Source organism: Schistocerca americana, chromosome 10 (genome assembly GCF_021461395.2).
Source record: "Schistocerca americana isolate TAMUIC-IGC-003095 chromosome 10, iqSchAmer2.1, whole genome shotgun sequence".
Classification (NCBI taxonomy): Eukaryota; Metazoa; Arthropoda; class Insecta; order Orthoptera; family Acrididae; genus Schistocerca; species Schistocerca americana.
The window spans coordinates 167,275,110-167,293,387 of NC_060128.1; the positions used below are offsets into that span (position 1 = coordinate 167,275,110).

At 39.0% G+C, this 18,278-nt stretch overlaps 1 protein-coding gene across 1 annotated transcript in view; it reads left to right on the top strand.

The window, feature by feature from the left end:
• LOC124552570 (DNA (cytosine-5)-methyltransferase 1-like) overlaps positions 1-18,278 on the top strand; it is a 78,942-nt gene that overhangs the window by 20,610 nt on the left and 40,054 nt on the right. The window contains exons 3-4 of the mRNA XM_047126892.1: positions 7,577-7,670; positions 7,764-7,915. Coding sequence (XP_046982848.1) covers positions 7,577-7,670; positions 7,764-7,915 — 246 coding nt within the window. The remainder of the gene's footprint in view (positions 1-7,576; positions 7,671-7,763; positions 7,916-18,278) is intronic.

Here is an 18,278-nt window from a genome sequence, read left to right on the forward strand (position 1 = left end):
TGTCTGTGGAGAATGATCATCATGTATTGGCTTTAATTTCTTGCATTTTCTCACTGTGGTCAGTTTGTGAGATGTATTTGGGAGGAAATTTTTACGATCAGGTGAAACTACTACTGTGGGTTCTTTGATTGCTCTGGGAGAATGCACATCAACCTAGAACACATGAAGTATTAGTTAATTTTATTATATAAATGAATAAAAGATTTACTAAACTTCGACATACTTCTTAGCCACAGGAGTACTAGATAATTTATGAATGTCATGGGCTAACAAAGCATCACTTGATGCACAGATTAACAAACTGTTCTCTTGCAGTACAAAACACAACACATATCAAGTACATTTCATCACTGTCCTATTCAATGATGTTGACTGCTGTGACTGAGGTCTCAGACTGGGGTGGAGGTCTCACTAGCTCGACATTATAATGACCTCAGCCCGAGGGTGAAATCAATGTGAATGTGCTGTCACAGTCTGGATGGATGTTGTGGCAGAGCTGGCTGATTTTTTGCAAAAACTTTATGGCAACTGGTCATTTGTTCAATCTGAGCATCCATGCCCTGCCAAGTACAATTATGGCAGGTGAGTTGCTTTGTACAAACTGTGCTCCCATGACCTTGTTGCAAGAAAGGCAGAACTTCCCACTGTAGGGATTGGGGAATCACAACATGCACATCATCATTCTCTGTTTGCAAGAGCAGAACACTTGTTTGTGCAAAAAGTGTGTGATGATTTGAGAAACAGAATTGTGCCACTGGTTGGAGGATTCTTTTCAATCTGCATCACCACCCATGGCACATGTATTACAAAACAACCTGAGGAGCTGAGACAGAAGCAGTTGCAGTGGCTACACACTGAACATCAAGGGGAAAATTTTGGAGACATTCAATATCCTGCAAACAGCTTTGAAAGTATGATTCCTCTGATGAATCTAACACTAACCGAAACCACTTGTCAACATTTGAATTTTGGGCAGTGGGCCTGTACAACAACTTATACTGACAATTAAACAATTAACAGAGCCCAATGTTACAATTTTTGTGCTGTCCAAGGTGGGATGAGCTTGACAAAATGGAACGAGGCTGTAAAAGTCTGACGATGTGTCAGCAAATAGGACTTCAGACAGTACAAATACTGGTGGAATTTCATAACACCATAGAAAATGATGAGAGCCTCTTTTTTTAGGCTGACTGTAGTTAAACTACACTTTGTGAAGAGTTTTGAAGGCAAAAGCAATAAGTCTCTCAGAAGAACAAATCCCATAAGAAGATGCATCCACGGGTAACATGACAGGATTAGCTGGGACAAAGTGAATCAAACACCTACAACTTAACAATGCCTCTTTCAATTGCTGTAATGCATCCTGGAATTCTTTGGAGCATACAAAATGAGCATTACTCTGGAGCAGCCAGTTAAGTAGAACAGGAATTTGTGCAGCATTAGGAATAAATTTTATGTAATAGGTGAACTTCCCCATGAGTGATTATAGCTCCTTAGTATCATGGGATGCAGGAACATCTCTTATGGCAGCTGAGTACGATGTAGCTGTGCGTTTACACTGTGCATTTGTTACATAACCTAAATAGTTCAATCCTTCCTGGAAGAACTTTAAACAACAGTCTAAATTTGCTAAATGATCAAGAGGCATATGAACTGTGATGACAGTATCATCTAAATAGTATGTAGAAGGGAATTTTTGTATTAACACTGTTCCAGGAGCTGTTGACAGTTTCTCCACAGAGTTTAATGCAAGGCATTACACTTCAGGACCAACGGTGTACAAAAAGTAAGCATTGCACTCCGTATCTGTTATTTTTTAGGTAGGAAATTGGCTTAAAATTGCTTCTTGTAGTCTGATCATTCTTCACCCTGACTGTGGTACAGGTTAAATTTTGGAGCAGCTACTGATGGCAATGCTACTCATTTGTGTAGTAAGGATATCAGTTGGCTGACAGCAAGCAGCTGCATGTGAAACAATGAAAATTGGTTAGAGACATTTCCCATGGTGGTTCAGACGTGGTGAAATGACATGTTATAGGACACACAATACAAGTGACTAGAAGCAGAGCAGCAAAATTTAGAAAAACGACACATGCAACAGGCAGGCAGCTGGTGTGGATTATGAGCCAGTTAAACTCTGATCGTCATCAGCATTTCTTGTGATGAGGTGATACTACTTTCATCTGACCATAATTGTGGATTAAACAAATACTAACAAAGAGATAGAGGGGCTGGCCAGTACTTACCTCAGCTCAGTACAGCCGATAGATACACATAAAACAGAACTTAAAATTTACATTCCTAGCTTTCGGAACAAATGTTCCTTCATCGGGGAGGAGAGAGGGGAAAGAAAGGGAAGAAGGGAAAGGAGATTCAGTTACTCACAACCCAGGTTATGAAGCAACAGGGAAAGGAAAATGGGAGGGTAGCAAGGATGGAGGCATGGTTGCCAGAGGGAAGCCAAAGATATTCTGAGTAGAATTTACAAAGTACATTTCATCAGAAACTTTAACGATTGTCACTGTTCTACTTGATGACACTATCTCGAACTGGGGCAGAGCTCTCAAATGCTCAGCACTGTATTAACCTCAGTTTGAGGGTGCTGTTACGGTGAGAGGGGAGGCATCGTCTTCAGGAATGCCTCTCACGTGTCATTTTGAGTTGCAGTGAGCCCTCATCAATGTCAATAGTTTTGATTCACATTTTGTGGCTTTACATGAAATACCTTTTTTCTCAATCGTGGGCAGATGCTCGGAAGGCTGCCCCCTGTCTAATAAACTTCATGCCATCGAGGAGACTTCCACCATCTCACATTCTTCCCTCTGCCTCTCCTGGTGGGAATCTACCGTATCTACCGTACTCTGTCTTTGTATTGGGCGTACTAGATTGACCTACAGTTTTTCACTCTGCAATGGCCTGCTCCCCTTTGTAATTGTGGTGCTCCACTCACGGTGATCTGTATTTAGCTGGTCTGTCCTTGCCTCTTGGTCTCCTTGTTTTTACCTACCCCTGTCCTGTTCTTTCCTCTTCCTGCTGCCCTGATGTCCCTTTTGACTCTTTGTTTGCATGTTGTCCCTTACCCTTTGACTGGACTGTGCTGTTTGTGTTGTTCCTCTGTCAATTTCGGCCACTGTAGATCATGTTACCGATGACCTTACAGTTTGGTCCCCTCCCCCTAATCAACCAACCGACCATAGATACGCATTGCCAACTTTGGTGTGGAATTGTGATCTCTGGATGATACCACAGAAGTAGTACATTGTCTGACTCTTTCCAAGAAGTGGTCTCCTTAGATTCCAATTTGAACCTTTCCTTGATGCACAGTGTGTCTCTTGTAGTGTCTTCCATTGGAATTTGTTGAGCATCTCTGCAATCCTCTCATGTCAAATGAATGATCCCATGACAGTATGTGCTGCTCTGATCTGACCCTCTGTGCCCAGTGACTAACTGTATTTCTGTCAACAATAAATGCTCCATAGACTTTGCATAAGCATTTGTGAATATTCCCAACAGTTTTTTTCTCTACAGTGAGAAATTCAATGATGGCACATTGCTTGTAATGTACATCACATAAAAGCTTCATTTTGAAACTGTCCTGCAGCTACACTATCTGTTAGAAGTGATGGAAGCTTGGCACACTCACTCAGGAGACTTCAAATAATACATACATAGTGCTTTGCATTTGCTTCATTAAAGTCAGTACCGCCATTAGACTGTTGTTTATTTACAGTGTTACGTTTACACTTACACTGTCATATTAAAATACACTATTAATATGACAGTATGCCATCTTAGGCAATTTATAACACTTGATAATGGCACTTTGAAGCCGAAATCATGATTGATGGTGGTAGTGACTTTAAACAAATATATTATGACTGTAGACCCGCATTATGAAAAAATTACTTTGCATTTGTGGCATTGTTTTTGGCTGAGAAAAAAAATGCAGTTCATTACTTCTGGGCAACCCTCATTCCACTTAAGATCATTTTGGATAGTTACTCCTAGATGTTTCACAGTAGATACTGTTTCCAGAAAAATAGTGCAGTCATAGAGTAGTGGATTTCTTTTCGTATGCATTCACAATATGTTGCATTTATTTATGTTTAGGATCAACTGCCAGAGCCTGCATCATTCATCAGTCTTCTGGCATTGCTGCTTTCTTATAGACAACTGAATCAGCTACAAACAGTCTTAAATAGCTTCCAACACTTTTTACTAGTTGATTTATTTACATTATGAACAGTAATGGTCCTATAACAGCTCCTTAGGGTAGTCCGGAAATTACCTTTACATCTGTAGGTTTTCATCCATTAAGGGTGACATGTTGAGTTCTACCTGCGAGGAAGTCTTGAATCCAGTCACAAACCTGGTCTGATACTTAGTAAGCTTGTATTTTTTTCACTAAATATAGTGTGGGACAGTGTCAAATGAGTCGAGAAATGCAGCATCAACCTGAGCTGTGTTAACGAGAGCACCGCGCATGTCGTGGAGGAACAGAGCGAGATGAGTTTTGCAAGATTTCTCTTTGTGGAATCCATGTTGATTTTTATAGAGGAGATTTTCATTCTCCAAAAAGTCATAACATTTGAGCGTAAAAAATGTGAGTGTACTTTATGTGAGTGGTCACTTTAGCTGCTTTTGTTATCTGCATGTGCTACTTGACCCAAATTCTCAGCTTGTAGCATTGCCTGTCCTTTATTCTTATTGCTCACAGCTTTACCCAATTGCTGCAAGAGTTCAGACATAGTGTGCATACACACTGTAATGTAGTGGTACTACAGTTTATCAACACACTGTGAGACACACACACATTAGTTGACAAGTTGTGAGCCAATCTCAGCTATATTAACCCTTTTGCAGCTGTTGAGGTTGAGTGTCCTGCTTGCCCAGCTGGCTGATGGGGGCGAACATATTATGCGACTGGTGGGCTGCCAGCCGACACAACCTCAGGAGCACTGTACTCTATGGGCACTGTGGACTAGTAGCACTTTCAAGAATGCATAGAACCACTCAGCAACAATACTCTTTACAAAATCAGTATCACACAGTATGGTCACAGTAGTTGCAGTTTCAGATAACGACGAAAGAAAGCTTCAACACTAATCCAAGCTTTCTATTATAAGTTTATGCTGGGCTGAGAGAAAGTTGTTTTAGAAAGGTTATAAGAACTTTTTTATTTGGGACTGAAAAATCCTGTAGCTAGAGAGTTACACAACCAACATATGTGCCTGTAACCGATTAAAATTTCTTTGACATCAGACAAATACATTTCAAGATACATATCTTCAAAGTGAGCAGTACCTGGCAAAGACACCCAAAACTCAGACCATCTTCTGTTCTGTGTGGCATCAAGTGTTATTGAGAAACTGTACATATTTTTCTTGCACTGTTTGCTTTTTTCAATATCTGATACATTAGTTCTATAGGATAATTCATGCCCTTTCAGATTATGTATGTTTGTATCATGTGTACTTTGTAGATTAGGAAATGAAGCTTCATTTGCTTGGCAGTGCATACCATTTGCAGTTTTGTATGGCTGCAGGAGTTGCTGAGAAATTGCGCATATTTTATTATTTTGCTGCACTGTTCTCCTTTTGTAACATCTGAGCCACCAAATCATGTTGACTTATTGCCACAATATTTCAGCTGGCAACTGTCCAGCCATCTTCAGATGAGTGTCTGCCACTGGAGACTGCTCATTCACGGTGTCGACTTTATAGCGAAACTTGGTGCAGACACGTGTGTGCATTGGTGGCTATCATAGGAGCATCCTCGGTCAAAACCTGCACCCTCTGCAAATACTGTTCCATATGTGGTGTATAGGCACATGCGTAAAGGTGAAACTACACGCCTACCCTCTGTCAGAATGTGTGCTCGTGGTGGTGGAGGGGCGGGGGGGGGGGGGGGGGGGGGAGCATTATATAGCACCAGATGGGTCATTATGAAGAAATGTTTTCTCTCAGAAGAAATTAAAGAGATCACAGGATCCAAACCTTGTCCAGTTGAAAGCCATCATCACGATTTATGAGATCTTGTGTTAGAGATATTTCCACAGATTAGTGTTAGAGATATTTCCACAGATTATTTAATTACTGAATTCCTAAACGATCTCATCGAGATCTCTTTAATTTCTTCTGGGAGAAAACATTTTATTCATTATGACAGATCTGGTGACATCTGATGTTTGTTTCTAGCACCACAAGTGCACATTGTGATATGGGGTGGACACACAGTTGTAATGTGCCTGCGCACCACAGGTGGAATAGTATTAGTATTGGGAGAGGGTGCTGATTTCAATAGAGGATGCGCCTGTGACAGCCAGTAATGTGCATGTGTCTCCATGACATTTTTTGCTATAAAGCTGACACTGTGAGCTAGCAATCTCCAGTGGCAGGCACTCACCTGAAGATAGCTGGTCAGTTACCAGCCTAAATATTGTGGTAAGAAGTCACTGCAATGCTAAAACCTCAGAATATTCAGTACACCAGTAAAGCTTTAAGAATCACATCTAATATGTCAGTTCATTAGGATAATTCATGTCCTCCTGATTATATATATTTGTGCCTTTGTCTTGTGGAAATTAGAAAACCAAATTATATTTATTAGATTGGCTCATAAGGAGAAAGGAACCAGCAGTAGGTGACAAATGTAGTGCTTTCCAATGTTAAGAAGAAGAGCAGATAGTGATAGCATTGGCATCCAGAATGATGAAATGTTGACAATAGCGAGGCACTATTCTATTGTGGAAGTTTACCTGCTCCCATACCCAGGAGTACATGAGTGCTCTTAGGTGTCAGGTGTTCCTACCTGCCTGGTATACAAGGTGGTCCATTGATCATGACCGGGCCAAATGTCTTACGAAATATTGTGTCAAATGAAAAAACTGCAAAGAACGAAACTTGTCTAGCTTGAAGGGGGCAATCAGATGGCGCTATGGTTGGCCCGCTAGATGGTGTTGCCATAGGTCAAATTGATATCAACTGCATTTTTTTAAATAGGAACCCCCATTTTTTATTACATGTTTGTGTAGTACGTAAAGAAATATGAATGTTTTAGTTGGACCACTTTTTTTCGCTTTATGATAGATGGCGCTGTAATAGTCACAAACATTACAGTGCTATCTATCACAAAGTGAAAAAAGTGGTCCAACTAAAACATTCATATTTCTTTACGTGTTACACAATATGTAATATAAAAAGGGGGATTCATATTTTAAAAAATGCAGTTGATATCCGTTTGACCTATGGTAGCGCCATCTAGCGGGCCAAGCATAGCGCCATCTGGTTTCCCCCTTCAAGATAGATGAGATTCGTTCTTTGTAGTTTTTTTGTTTGATGCTTACTTCACGAGATATTTGGCCCAGTTACTATGAATGGACCACCCTGTATATGAATGCCCATAGCTCTCTGGACAATCTACTTATTCTGTATACGTGTTTGCCGATAGCCACCTGGGCTTTCTACAAATGCCTGTAGCCATGAAAGGGCTAATATTGTGTATTAACATTGCAGCAAGCATCAAGTCTTGATGGTGACAATATTAATAAGATCTGTTTCCATTTCTTGTTTTGCAGGGCAGCCAGTGTAGGATGGATGTAAGTGAGGTGAAATACTGGCCAGATGTTAACAGGAAGTTGAGAACATTGGATATTTTTGCTGGTTGTGGAGGTAGCATATATTTGTATGTCATTAGCAGCTAAAGTATGTCATTCATGACCCCTGAAATTTATTATGAACTCCTTTCCTTCTCTCTCCTACTAGGTCTTTCATATGGTCTTCAGCAGTCAGGTGTTGCTGAAATATGCTGGGCAGTAGAAAAAGATATGGCTGCTGCAGAAGCCTTCAGCCGTAATCATCCACACTGCACTGTTTTAATGGATGACTGCAATTTGTTGCTCCAGCTTGTAATGAATGTGAGTAAACATTTCAACAGTGTAGGTACCCTACTTAAATAATTAGACTGGAGTTTTAGAGGTATAGACATACTCGTTTAATCATAGTACATCTTTTGGAGGGACAAATCAGTAAGTTGACACATTTTGCATATTTTCATTCAATAACGTCATCTGGAATAACATTCTGGGGTATTTCATCTGTGAGAAAATAAGCCCATAGTTCAAGAACATGCCATAAGAATAATATGTGGCACTCACCCATGATCACCTTGCAGACATCTGTTTTAACCACTGCTTTGCCAAACATTTATTCCTTCATAAAGTTCGTTAAAAGCCACAATGATGTACATAATTACAATACTAGAAGAAAAAAAAATATATATGTTACTGCACAGTGTGGTTGTGTTTAGCCAAAAAGGGGTGCACAATTTTGGAACCAAAATGTTTGATCACTTACTCGGTAATATAAAATGTCTGACATGCAGCAAAGTAAAATTTGAAAACAAGATGAAAAAGTTTCTCCTTGATATCTCCATCTATTCTGTAGAAGAATTTCTATTATTATAATGTGTAAAAGATTGTTCATAGGAATTACTAAGTAACATCTGTATATATAAAAAAAAATAAAAAATAACTTTTAAATGGTCAGCATGTAGCCATATCTACAATTGAATGTGTAATGTCAGTCTAAACTGGCTCATTCCACATCATTATAATTTATCATACAGATGATTCCTGGAACATGAAACTAACTAACCAATTACACAGTTATATCTCATCAGTTTAAAACTGCATAAATTTACCACAGTATGAGAAGACACCTTGTTGGCTGCTTGTATAGACACACTTAGTGTTCACATGAAAAAGTGAAAATTATACCAGTAAAAGTAGCACGTGCATGAGTTGTAGCGATCAAACCAGAAAGCTAAATGATAATGTAAGTAGTCTTCAACTAACAATTAAAGTCCTAATGAGAGATGTGAAAAACCTACCCATGTGATCCATCAAAAAATCATGTATACTTTCACATGATAGCCAAACTGTTCCAAATATGAATATGAAAAAAACTAACATCTACAAATATTATGAACTGTTATCACTACAAAAATCATGCACATTTATGAGTGATAGTCAAATGAAATTACTGCTGAAAGAGGTGTTAGTGATAAACTTGAAAATGTGAAGTGTGATGGCAATGAAGTTCATGTTGTTGTTGTTGTGGTCTTCAGTCCTGAGACTGGTTTGATGCAGCTCTCCATGCTACTCTATCCTGTGCAAGCTTCTTCATCTCCCAGTACCTACTGCAGCCTACATCCTTCTGAATCTGCTTAGTGTATTCATCTCTTGGTCTCCCTCTACGATTTTTACCCTCCACACTGCCCTCCAGTACTAAATTGGTGATCCCTTGATGCCTCAGAACATGTCCTACCAACCAATCCCTTCTTCTAGTCAAGTTGTGCCACAAACTCCTCTTCTCCCCAATTCTATTCAATACCTCCTCATAAGTTATGTGATCTACCCATCTAATCTTCAGCATTCTTCTGTAGCACCACATTTCAAAAGCTTCTATTCTCTTCTTGTCTAAACTATTTATCGACCATGTTTTACTTCCATACATGGCTACACTCCATACAAATACTTTCAGAAACGACTTCCTGACACTTAAATCAATAATCGATGTTAACAAATTTCTCTTCTTCAGAAATGCTAGCTTTGCCATTGCCAGTCTACATCTGATATCCTCACTACTTCGACCATCATCAGTTATTTTGCTCCCCAAATAGGAAAACTCCTTTACTACTTTAAGTGTCTCATTTCGCAATCTAATTCCCTCAGCATCACCCGCCTTAATTCGACTACATTCCATTATCCTCGTTTTACTTTTGTTGATGTTCATCTTATACCCTCATTTCAAGACACTGTCCATTCCAGTCAACTGGTCTTCCAAGTACTTTGCTGTCTCTGTCGGAATTACAATGTCATTGGTGAACCTCAAAGTTTTTATTTCTTCTCCATGGATTTTAGTACCTACTCCGAGCTTTTCTTTTGTTTCCTTTACTGCTTGCTCAATATACAGATTGAATAGCATCGGGGAAAGGCTACAACCCTGTCTCACTCCCTTCCCAACCACTGCTTCCCTTTCGTGCCCCTCGACTCTTATAACTGCCATCTGCTTTCTGTACAAATTGTAAATAGCCTTTCACTCCCTGTATTTTACCCCTGCCACCTCCAGAATTTGAAAGAGAGTATTCCAGTCAACATTGTCAAAAGCTTTCTCTAAGTCCACAAATGCTAGAAACGTAGGTTTGCCTTTCCTTAATCTTTCATCTAAGATAAGTCGTAGGGTCAGTATTGCATCACGTGTTCCAACATTTCTACGGAATCCAAACTGATCTTCCCCGAGGTCGACTTCTACCAGTTTTTCCATTCTTCTGTAAAGAATTCACTATAGTATTTTGCAGCTGTGACTTATTAAACTGATAGTTCGGTGATTTTCACATCTGTCAACACCTGCTTTCTTTGGGATTGGGATTATTATATTCTTCTTGAAGTCTGAGGGTATTTCGCCTGTCTCATACATCTTGCTCACCAGATGGTAGAGTTTTGTCAGGACTGGCTCTCCCAAGGCTGTCAGTAGTTCTAATGGAATGTTGTCTACTCCCGAGGCCTTGTTTTGACTTAGGTCTTTCGGTGCTCTGTCAAACTCTTCACGCAGTATCATATCTCCCATTTCATCTTCATCTACCTCCTCTTCCATTTCCATAATATTGTCCTCAAGAACATTGCCCCTGTATAGACCCTCTATATACTCCTTCCACCTTTCTGCTTTCCCTTCTTTGCTTAGAACTGGGTTTCCATCTGAGCTCTTGATATTCATACAAGTGGTTCTCTTTTCTCCAAAGGTCTCTCTAATTTTCCTGTAGGCAGTATCTATCTTACCCCTTGTCAGATAAGCCTCTACATCCTTACATTTGTCCTCTAGCCATCCCTGCTTAGCCACTTTGCACTTCCTGTCGATCTCATTTTTGAGACATTTGTATTCTTTTATGCCTGCTTCACTTACTGCATTTTTGTATTTTCTCCTTTCATCAATTAAATTCAGTATCTCTTCTGTTACCCAAGGATTTCTACTAGCCCTCGTCTTTTTACCTACTTGATCCTCTGCTGCCTTCACTATTTCATTCCTCAAAGCTACCTATTCTTCTTCTACTGTATTTCTTTCCCCCATTCCTGTCAATTGTTCCCTTATGCTCTTCCTGAAACTCTGTACAACCTCTGGTTCTTTCAGTTGATCCAGGTTTCATCTCCTTAAATTCCCACCTTTTTGCAGTTTCTTCAGTTTTAATCTACAGGTCATAACCAATAGATTGTGGTAAGAGTCCACATCTGGCTCTGGAAATGTCTTACAATTTAAAGTCTGGTTCCTAAATCTCTGTCTTACCATTATATAATCTATCTTAAACCTTCTAGCATCTCCAGGGTTCTTCCATGTATACAGCCTTCTTTCATGATTCTTGAACCAAGTGTTAGCTATGATTAAGTTATGCCCTGTGCAAAATTCTACCAGGCGGCTTCCTCTTTCATTTCTGTCCACCAATCCATATTCACCTACTTGTTTCCTTCTCTCCCTTTTCCTACTCTCGAATTCCAGTGACCCATGACTATTAAATTTTTGTCTCCCTTCACTACCTGAATAATTTCTTTTATCTCATCATACATTTCATCAATTTCTTCATCATCTGCAGAGCTAGTTGGCATATAAACTTGTCCTACTGTAGTAGGCCTGGGCTTCGTGTCTATCTTGGCCACAATAATGCATTCACTATGCTGTTTGTAGTAGCTTACACGCATTCCTATTTTTTTATTCGTTATTAAACCTACTCCTGCATTACCCCTATTTGATTTTGTATTTATAACCCTGTATTCACCTGACCAAAAGTCTTTTTCCTACTGCCACCGAACTTCACTAATTCCCACTATATCTAACTTTAACCTATCCATGATAGCTTGAGAAAAATATACTTCTGAGTGATACAGCCACATCTTTAGTATGGTATCGAGGTATGGGGTGGGGCATCAACTGTCTAAGAAGACAGGCTCTTCAGACTACCAAAAAAGGCAGTAAGAGTGGTAGCTGAGGTAAACAGGAGAGAGCCTTGTAGAGAACTCTTCAGAAAATGAAAAATATTAACCATCTATTCTATGTACGTCCTGCAAGAACTAATGTTTGTGAAATAAAATCGAGACTATAATGTAACAAACAGTAATGTACATAGGTACTATATATGGAGAAGGGAAAATTTCACAGAATTGCAAGTAAAAAAAGACTACAGACTGTAGTCCACATACAATAGAAACCATATTTTATAACAAACTTCCATCTGACCTCAAGAAAGCTAATTTAATCACTTTAAAGTATAAACTTAAGCATTTATTAATAGAGAAAAGATGCTATTCGGCAGAAGATTTCAAGTTGTAATATCCCTTTGTAAAATTGTGTATATAGCATAAGTTTGTTTTTGCAACAAAAAATTATAATTTCTGACCTTCACTATTTATATCAGTGTATGCACTTATGTATGTCAACTAGCCTTTGTATACATGAACTAAAATTTATGACAGTGTCCGAAAACTGATTGCTATATGGACAGCAAACAAACAAATAAATAAATAAAAAAGAAATAAACTTCATAATATAAAAAAGTAATTTCCTTTGTTGTGGTTCTTACTTCTGTACCATGCTGAGTTGATAGGTCTTTGTCTTCAAAGACATGTTGGAAACTGTTCATGGAATAATTTTTAGTACAGCTCACAATTATATCATTAACAATTTCCAAAAAAAGAAAAGATACAGTACAAGTTTAATGTGCTGTAGCATCCAAACTAATTAAGATATTCACACTGTGGTTGACTTTTGGGGCACACTATCTCACAAAGTTTTTATGCCATTCAGTCAATTTCAACATGTGCATGTTTGGTGGCATCCACAACAGCCAGTCTGTATTTGAGCTCTATCTACACTTGCATCAGTGATTTAGTTCTTTAAATCATTGATGTAGGTGATATGTGTTTGCCAGACTCTGTCCTCGACTACTCCCATAGAAATAAGTCTATCGGTGCAATACCAGGAAACCTAGGATACCAGGGAATTGGACCATCCCTTCCAATCCAGTGGCCTGGAAACAACCAGTCTAGAACATTTTGAACAATCCAAGATCAGTGCGGCGGTGCACCATCTTGTGGGAAAGTGACTGCATCTTGGTGGCCAGGCAGTTGTTGTAATGTAAACAGCTCCAGTATGATAAGTGTTAGAATTAACTATTTTCTGTGAAAAAAAAGGTCCCACAATGCAGTGAACCTTCAAACAACACCAAACATTTACTTTTGGGCAGTTACATTGTTGTGTCCCAAATACGAACATTGTATATGTTTACCTTAACACACATGTGGAATGTTGCTTCACAAGAAAATGCTGGATTGTTTGAAAAATCTCCATCCTCCACTAAACATTCAAGAACATCCACAGCAAATTGCATACTTTATAGCTTGTTGTCTTGTTTCAGTGGGTGCAACAGTTGCTATCAGTGTGGATACATCTGTAAACATTTCAGAAGGACCTCATTTACAGTCACCCTAGGGATTTTGCAGCTCATGTGATGACCTCTGAACAAATTTTTGGTGTTAATGTCAAATGGCCAATCATTTCCATTTTGTGTCGGTTTCACTTGTTCTCTGTCAACCAGTACGATGCTTCACATCGATGCTTCCTGCCTACCTAAAATTCCTGTACCACCATCGTACTGACATTCACAAGGGTTGTCACTTTGTATAATGTTTGAAAATTCCTCTGAATCTCTGTATCCGATTTGATCTGAATAAACTATTCAACACACTGAACCTTTTGTTGAAATGTAGTCATTATGCTTCACTCATACATAATAGATACATTTTGATGATATACAACATGTTCAGTGACATGTAAGACTGACAGACGTGTCAGCAACAGTATATTACCAAACTCAGATAAACATTCGATGCCTGGTGAGAAAATGAAGAAACAGTTTTATGGTGTTTTTGTCTGGGACATCTGGGAGGCATTACTCAGCTGCCTGTTTGGAATGGACATGCTTCCTCCATGCACAATGGCTCCTTTACATGTGATGTTTGTGAGTTACATCTAAAGCATATCTGCATATCTGCTGAGTATAAGCATTTATAATGGGTGCATATAGTGTGTGTCATGTTCGCTGTATATGATGGTGAGTGAAGGGAGAGTATGAAACCTATGTCAGCAGACAGATCACTATCAACAGAGTTCTATGTTCTAACTTTGTAAGACATTGCAAAGGGCTCTGGAATGTAATCCAGAACATAGGTACAAGGCCTGGCAGTTGGTAACATTACACCACCGTGTCCCGATCCAGTTTTGCCTGAATACTGGCTACCTCTTAGTAGTCAGTAATTTGATGGTCTATGGTATGTAGGCTAGCACACAAAGTATTTTTAACAATGTGAAATAATTTGGCTATGAACGCTGGTAGTACACTCTGTTGTCTCATTGCAAAACAAAAGGGCCTGCTTGCATTATTGATCTCTTCAGTCATAGTGATAAAATAAGTAAATAGATAATGATTTCACCATGTATTTTATTGTTGATGACATAGTCACATTCTAATGTAATCAGACAATCTGGCTAGAGTGGCTAGAGGTAGTAGTCACCTCTATATGTGCTGTTCCTGCTTGTGTGACTGTGTGTGTGTATTTATCTTTTCTAAAGAAGGCTTTGGCCAAAATCTCATTTCTAACAGTCTTTTCATCATGCCTGTCTGCAATTCAGCGTCTTATCTTTCTGGTGAGTAGCAATCTATTGCTTTCATATCATAAGTATTATAGTCATACTATATTTCTGCACTTTGTGAAGTGCAAAATTTTTACATTTTTGAACATTTGAAGCAAGCTGTCAAACTTTGCACTGTTTTGAAATGTTATAAAGATCTGCTTGAATAATTATTTTGTGTTTTACAGATAATACTACATTATAGATAACAGCATTACCTCCAAAAATCTGAGTACATGAATTTAGACTGCCAGATCATCAACAAGATTTCATTGCTGACAGAGTTGAAGTATGTGGTGTGTCTAAAAAGTTCAGTGAATGGTGTCATATCTGAACGGTAACTTATTGCATGTGTGTATGTGCATGCACATGGGTCTTCAGAGACTTGAAGAGAATTGATACACTGCATGTGACTGGCTGTGTAAAACGACTGCGACCAGTTGCACGTAGTCAGTGTGAGAGGAAGTGTCACAGTGCAATGGGGCAACAAGTAAACATCAATTACTGTTACAAATTGGGGAAGACTGCAATGGAGACACATGGAATGTTAGTGCTGATGTTCGGAAGGAAATCTGTCAGCGGAAAATGTGTTTATGAATGGTTTAAATGCAACTTAGGATGAGAGACATTTTGGTTGGCCATCCCAGAAAAGACTGGGAAAGTGCGACAAATGCTGGCACAAGATCAGTGACAGAATCTCAGATTGATTGTGGAGGAATTGGGCATTATCAAGGACACCGTGCACACCATCATCCATGATGATTTGGGTAAGTGGGAGATCTGCTCCCGATTTGTGCTCCACAAGCTCACAGATGAGCAGAAAGCAAAACAAATGGAAATGTCTGGTGATTTAATTTCCATGTGTGCCCAAAATCCATTGCTTCAGAACACCATTGTCACAGGAGGTGAGACCTGGTGCTACCAGTTTGATTCAGGATCAAAACAACAATCGATGTCATGTTATTCACTGTCTTCTGCATGACCAAACAAAAGCCGGCTGAAAGAATCCAAGGTGGAAACACTGTCGATTGCCTCCTTCGACAACAATGACATCATCCACAAGGATTTTGTTCCTGCAGGTAAAACAATTAATGCTAGTTTAACCAGTCTGTTTTGAACCACTTGCTACAGTGTATCTGGTGGGTTTGGCCAGGGTGGCACAGGACTGGAAAATGGATGCTGCTCCATGGCAATGCCCCTGCACACTGCACAACCTGTGTGTGCCAGTTCCTGGTGCAGAAGATGGTAACTGTTCTTGAACACCCTCTGTACTGCCCTGATCTGGCTTCTGTGGACTTCTTCCTGTTTTTCTGCTTGAAGGCAGCCATGAAAGGTGAATGTTGTGCAGACATAAATGCCATCAAAGATCAGGTGACAGCTGTTCTGTGATCGATTCCCCAGGAGGCCTTTGCTGATAGTTTCCAGAAGCTGTACGAACGTTGTCAGAAATGTGTGTAGTGGGTGGCGACTATTTTGAAGGGCAATAAAGAACATTTGTTTGTAACTTCTTAGACACTCCACATCTCTCTCTCTCTCTCTCCCCCCCGCTCTCTCTCTCTCTCTCTCTCTCTCTCTCTCTCTCTCTCTCTGTGTGTGTGTGTGTGTGTGTGTGTATGTGTGTGTTATAGCTCTTGGAAGATGGACTACACCCTAAAACTCAGGTTGTAATCATTCTTTTCAGCCTGTCTGTCTACAACTTGATACCTATTCAGAAGTAGTGGTATGTTCTGATGTAGAGATTTGCATTTCATTCTGAATTTTCAATTAATTTATATGTCCTAACTGTCCATTAAATTCTTTTCATTTTGACATGTCAATGTTGCTTTCAGAAACCAGTGAAGTTCTGAGATAGCCAAAAGTTTATTTAAAATGAAACAATGGAAAATCCATTTCAAAATGATAGTTGCTATGATAGTTGCTACTCACCATGTCATGGAGATACTGAGTCACAGATAGACACAACAAAAAGACTGATGAAAAGCCAGAGACGGGCTCCAGCTGCCAGAGACTGCTGTCATGTGTGTGAGAGTGTGTGTGTGTGTGTGTGTTTTGTCTATTTTTGACAAAGGACTTGTTGGCCAAAACTCACTTTCTGACAGTCTTTTTGTTGTGCCCATCTGCAACTCAGCATCTCCACAAAAGTTTATTTAATAATGTAATTTTAAAGATCCAAGGACCAGTTAAATTTGTTATTAATTAAGAGTCTGTTGGTAGTTGATTGCTTCACCAAGTGCAATCTGTGACCTAGCCATAAGAGTGCCGAAGGTTTATTTCTGCATGAGGTGAATGTATGTGAAATTTGCAAGAGTTTATACATTCTGCAAAAACATTTGTTACATTCTGAATACATAAGAAACACAGTCTACATAGCCATATTTGGGCTAGTTCAATTATTGACATGTAGTATTCACCTTTGTTATTCATAAGACTTCCCATAAGGAATGAAATTTGTGGGCGAAGTATACACATCATTTTTACTTATACTTTCATCCCAAATAATCTATATATGAGTACATGTCAGGCCAAATTAAAGAAATCTGTTTATGAAATCTCCAAAATACTTCTATTTATGTTTGGCAGTTAGTTTGTCATACACATAATAATAATAATTTGTTGTGATATGTAACTTTTTTGTGATTTCTATCCCTTAAATGATTCTCTGGCTACCTATTGTTACATAGACATATTTATCCAATCCCAGTGCATAACCCCCCCCCCCCCCCCAAACACACAGAAACACACAATTTTATTAGATTGGTACATAATTTTATAGCATTTTTATTTTGCTCTTGATATTCCAGTCACTATGGGCTTATTTATCAACTGTCATTTTTTATTTGTAGTTATCTGTTGCTATTTGAGTTTTCATATTGTCATTTTGAAATTTGGAGATGGTGAGTGGAGCTACAGATGCTAGAAAATGGAGTGCTAAATGGAGAAATCGGAAAATTTCTGCCATATTCTTCTGTTTGTGGCCCTCCACATTCGGGAATTGATGATCATTTAAACACATTAATCCACAATGATCCATGTACAAAGACTATGTACAAATTTCACTTTATTCCCTGTACAACGACTAGCCAGCATCCACAAAAGATAATGTTATGCATCTTATGGAACAGTGATGATGTGTTGCACTACTAATTGCTTCCCCAAGGCATAATCATTGCTGCTGACATTTATTGTTAACAACTGAGACATCTTGCAGACACAATGAAGGAACTATGACCAGGGAGACTGCGTGAAGTGATGCTACTCCACAATAACGCCCTGCTGCACTCAGCTAGACTGATAAAAAACAGTATAGAGCAGTTTTTGGGAAGTCACTCTGCACCCACCTTATTCATTTGATCTTGTACCTTCAGAGCTTAACCTTTTCCACTATTTATTGAAAAACCTTCATGGAAGCTCATACATGGATGAAAATGACCTCCAATCATGGCCTCATCTTAGAACCATGTGATGTCATTTTAACAGCCATGGAATTGAAAAGTTACCCCAACACTGGCTGACTGTTATAAATAGTGAAGGAGAATATATTAT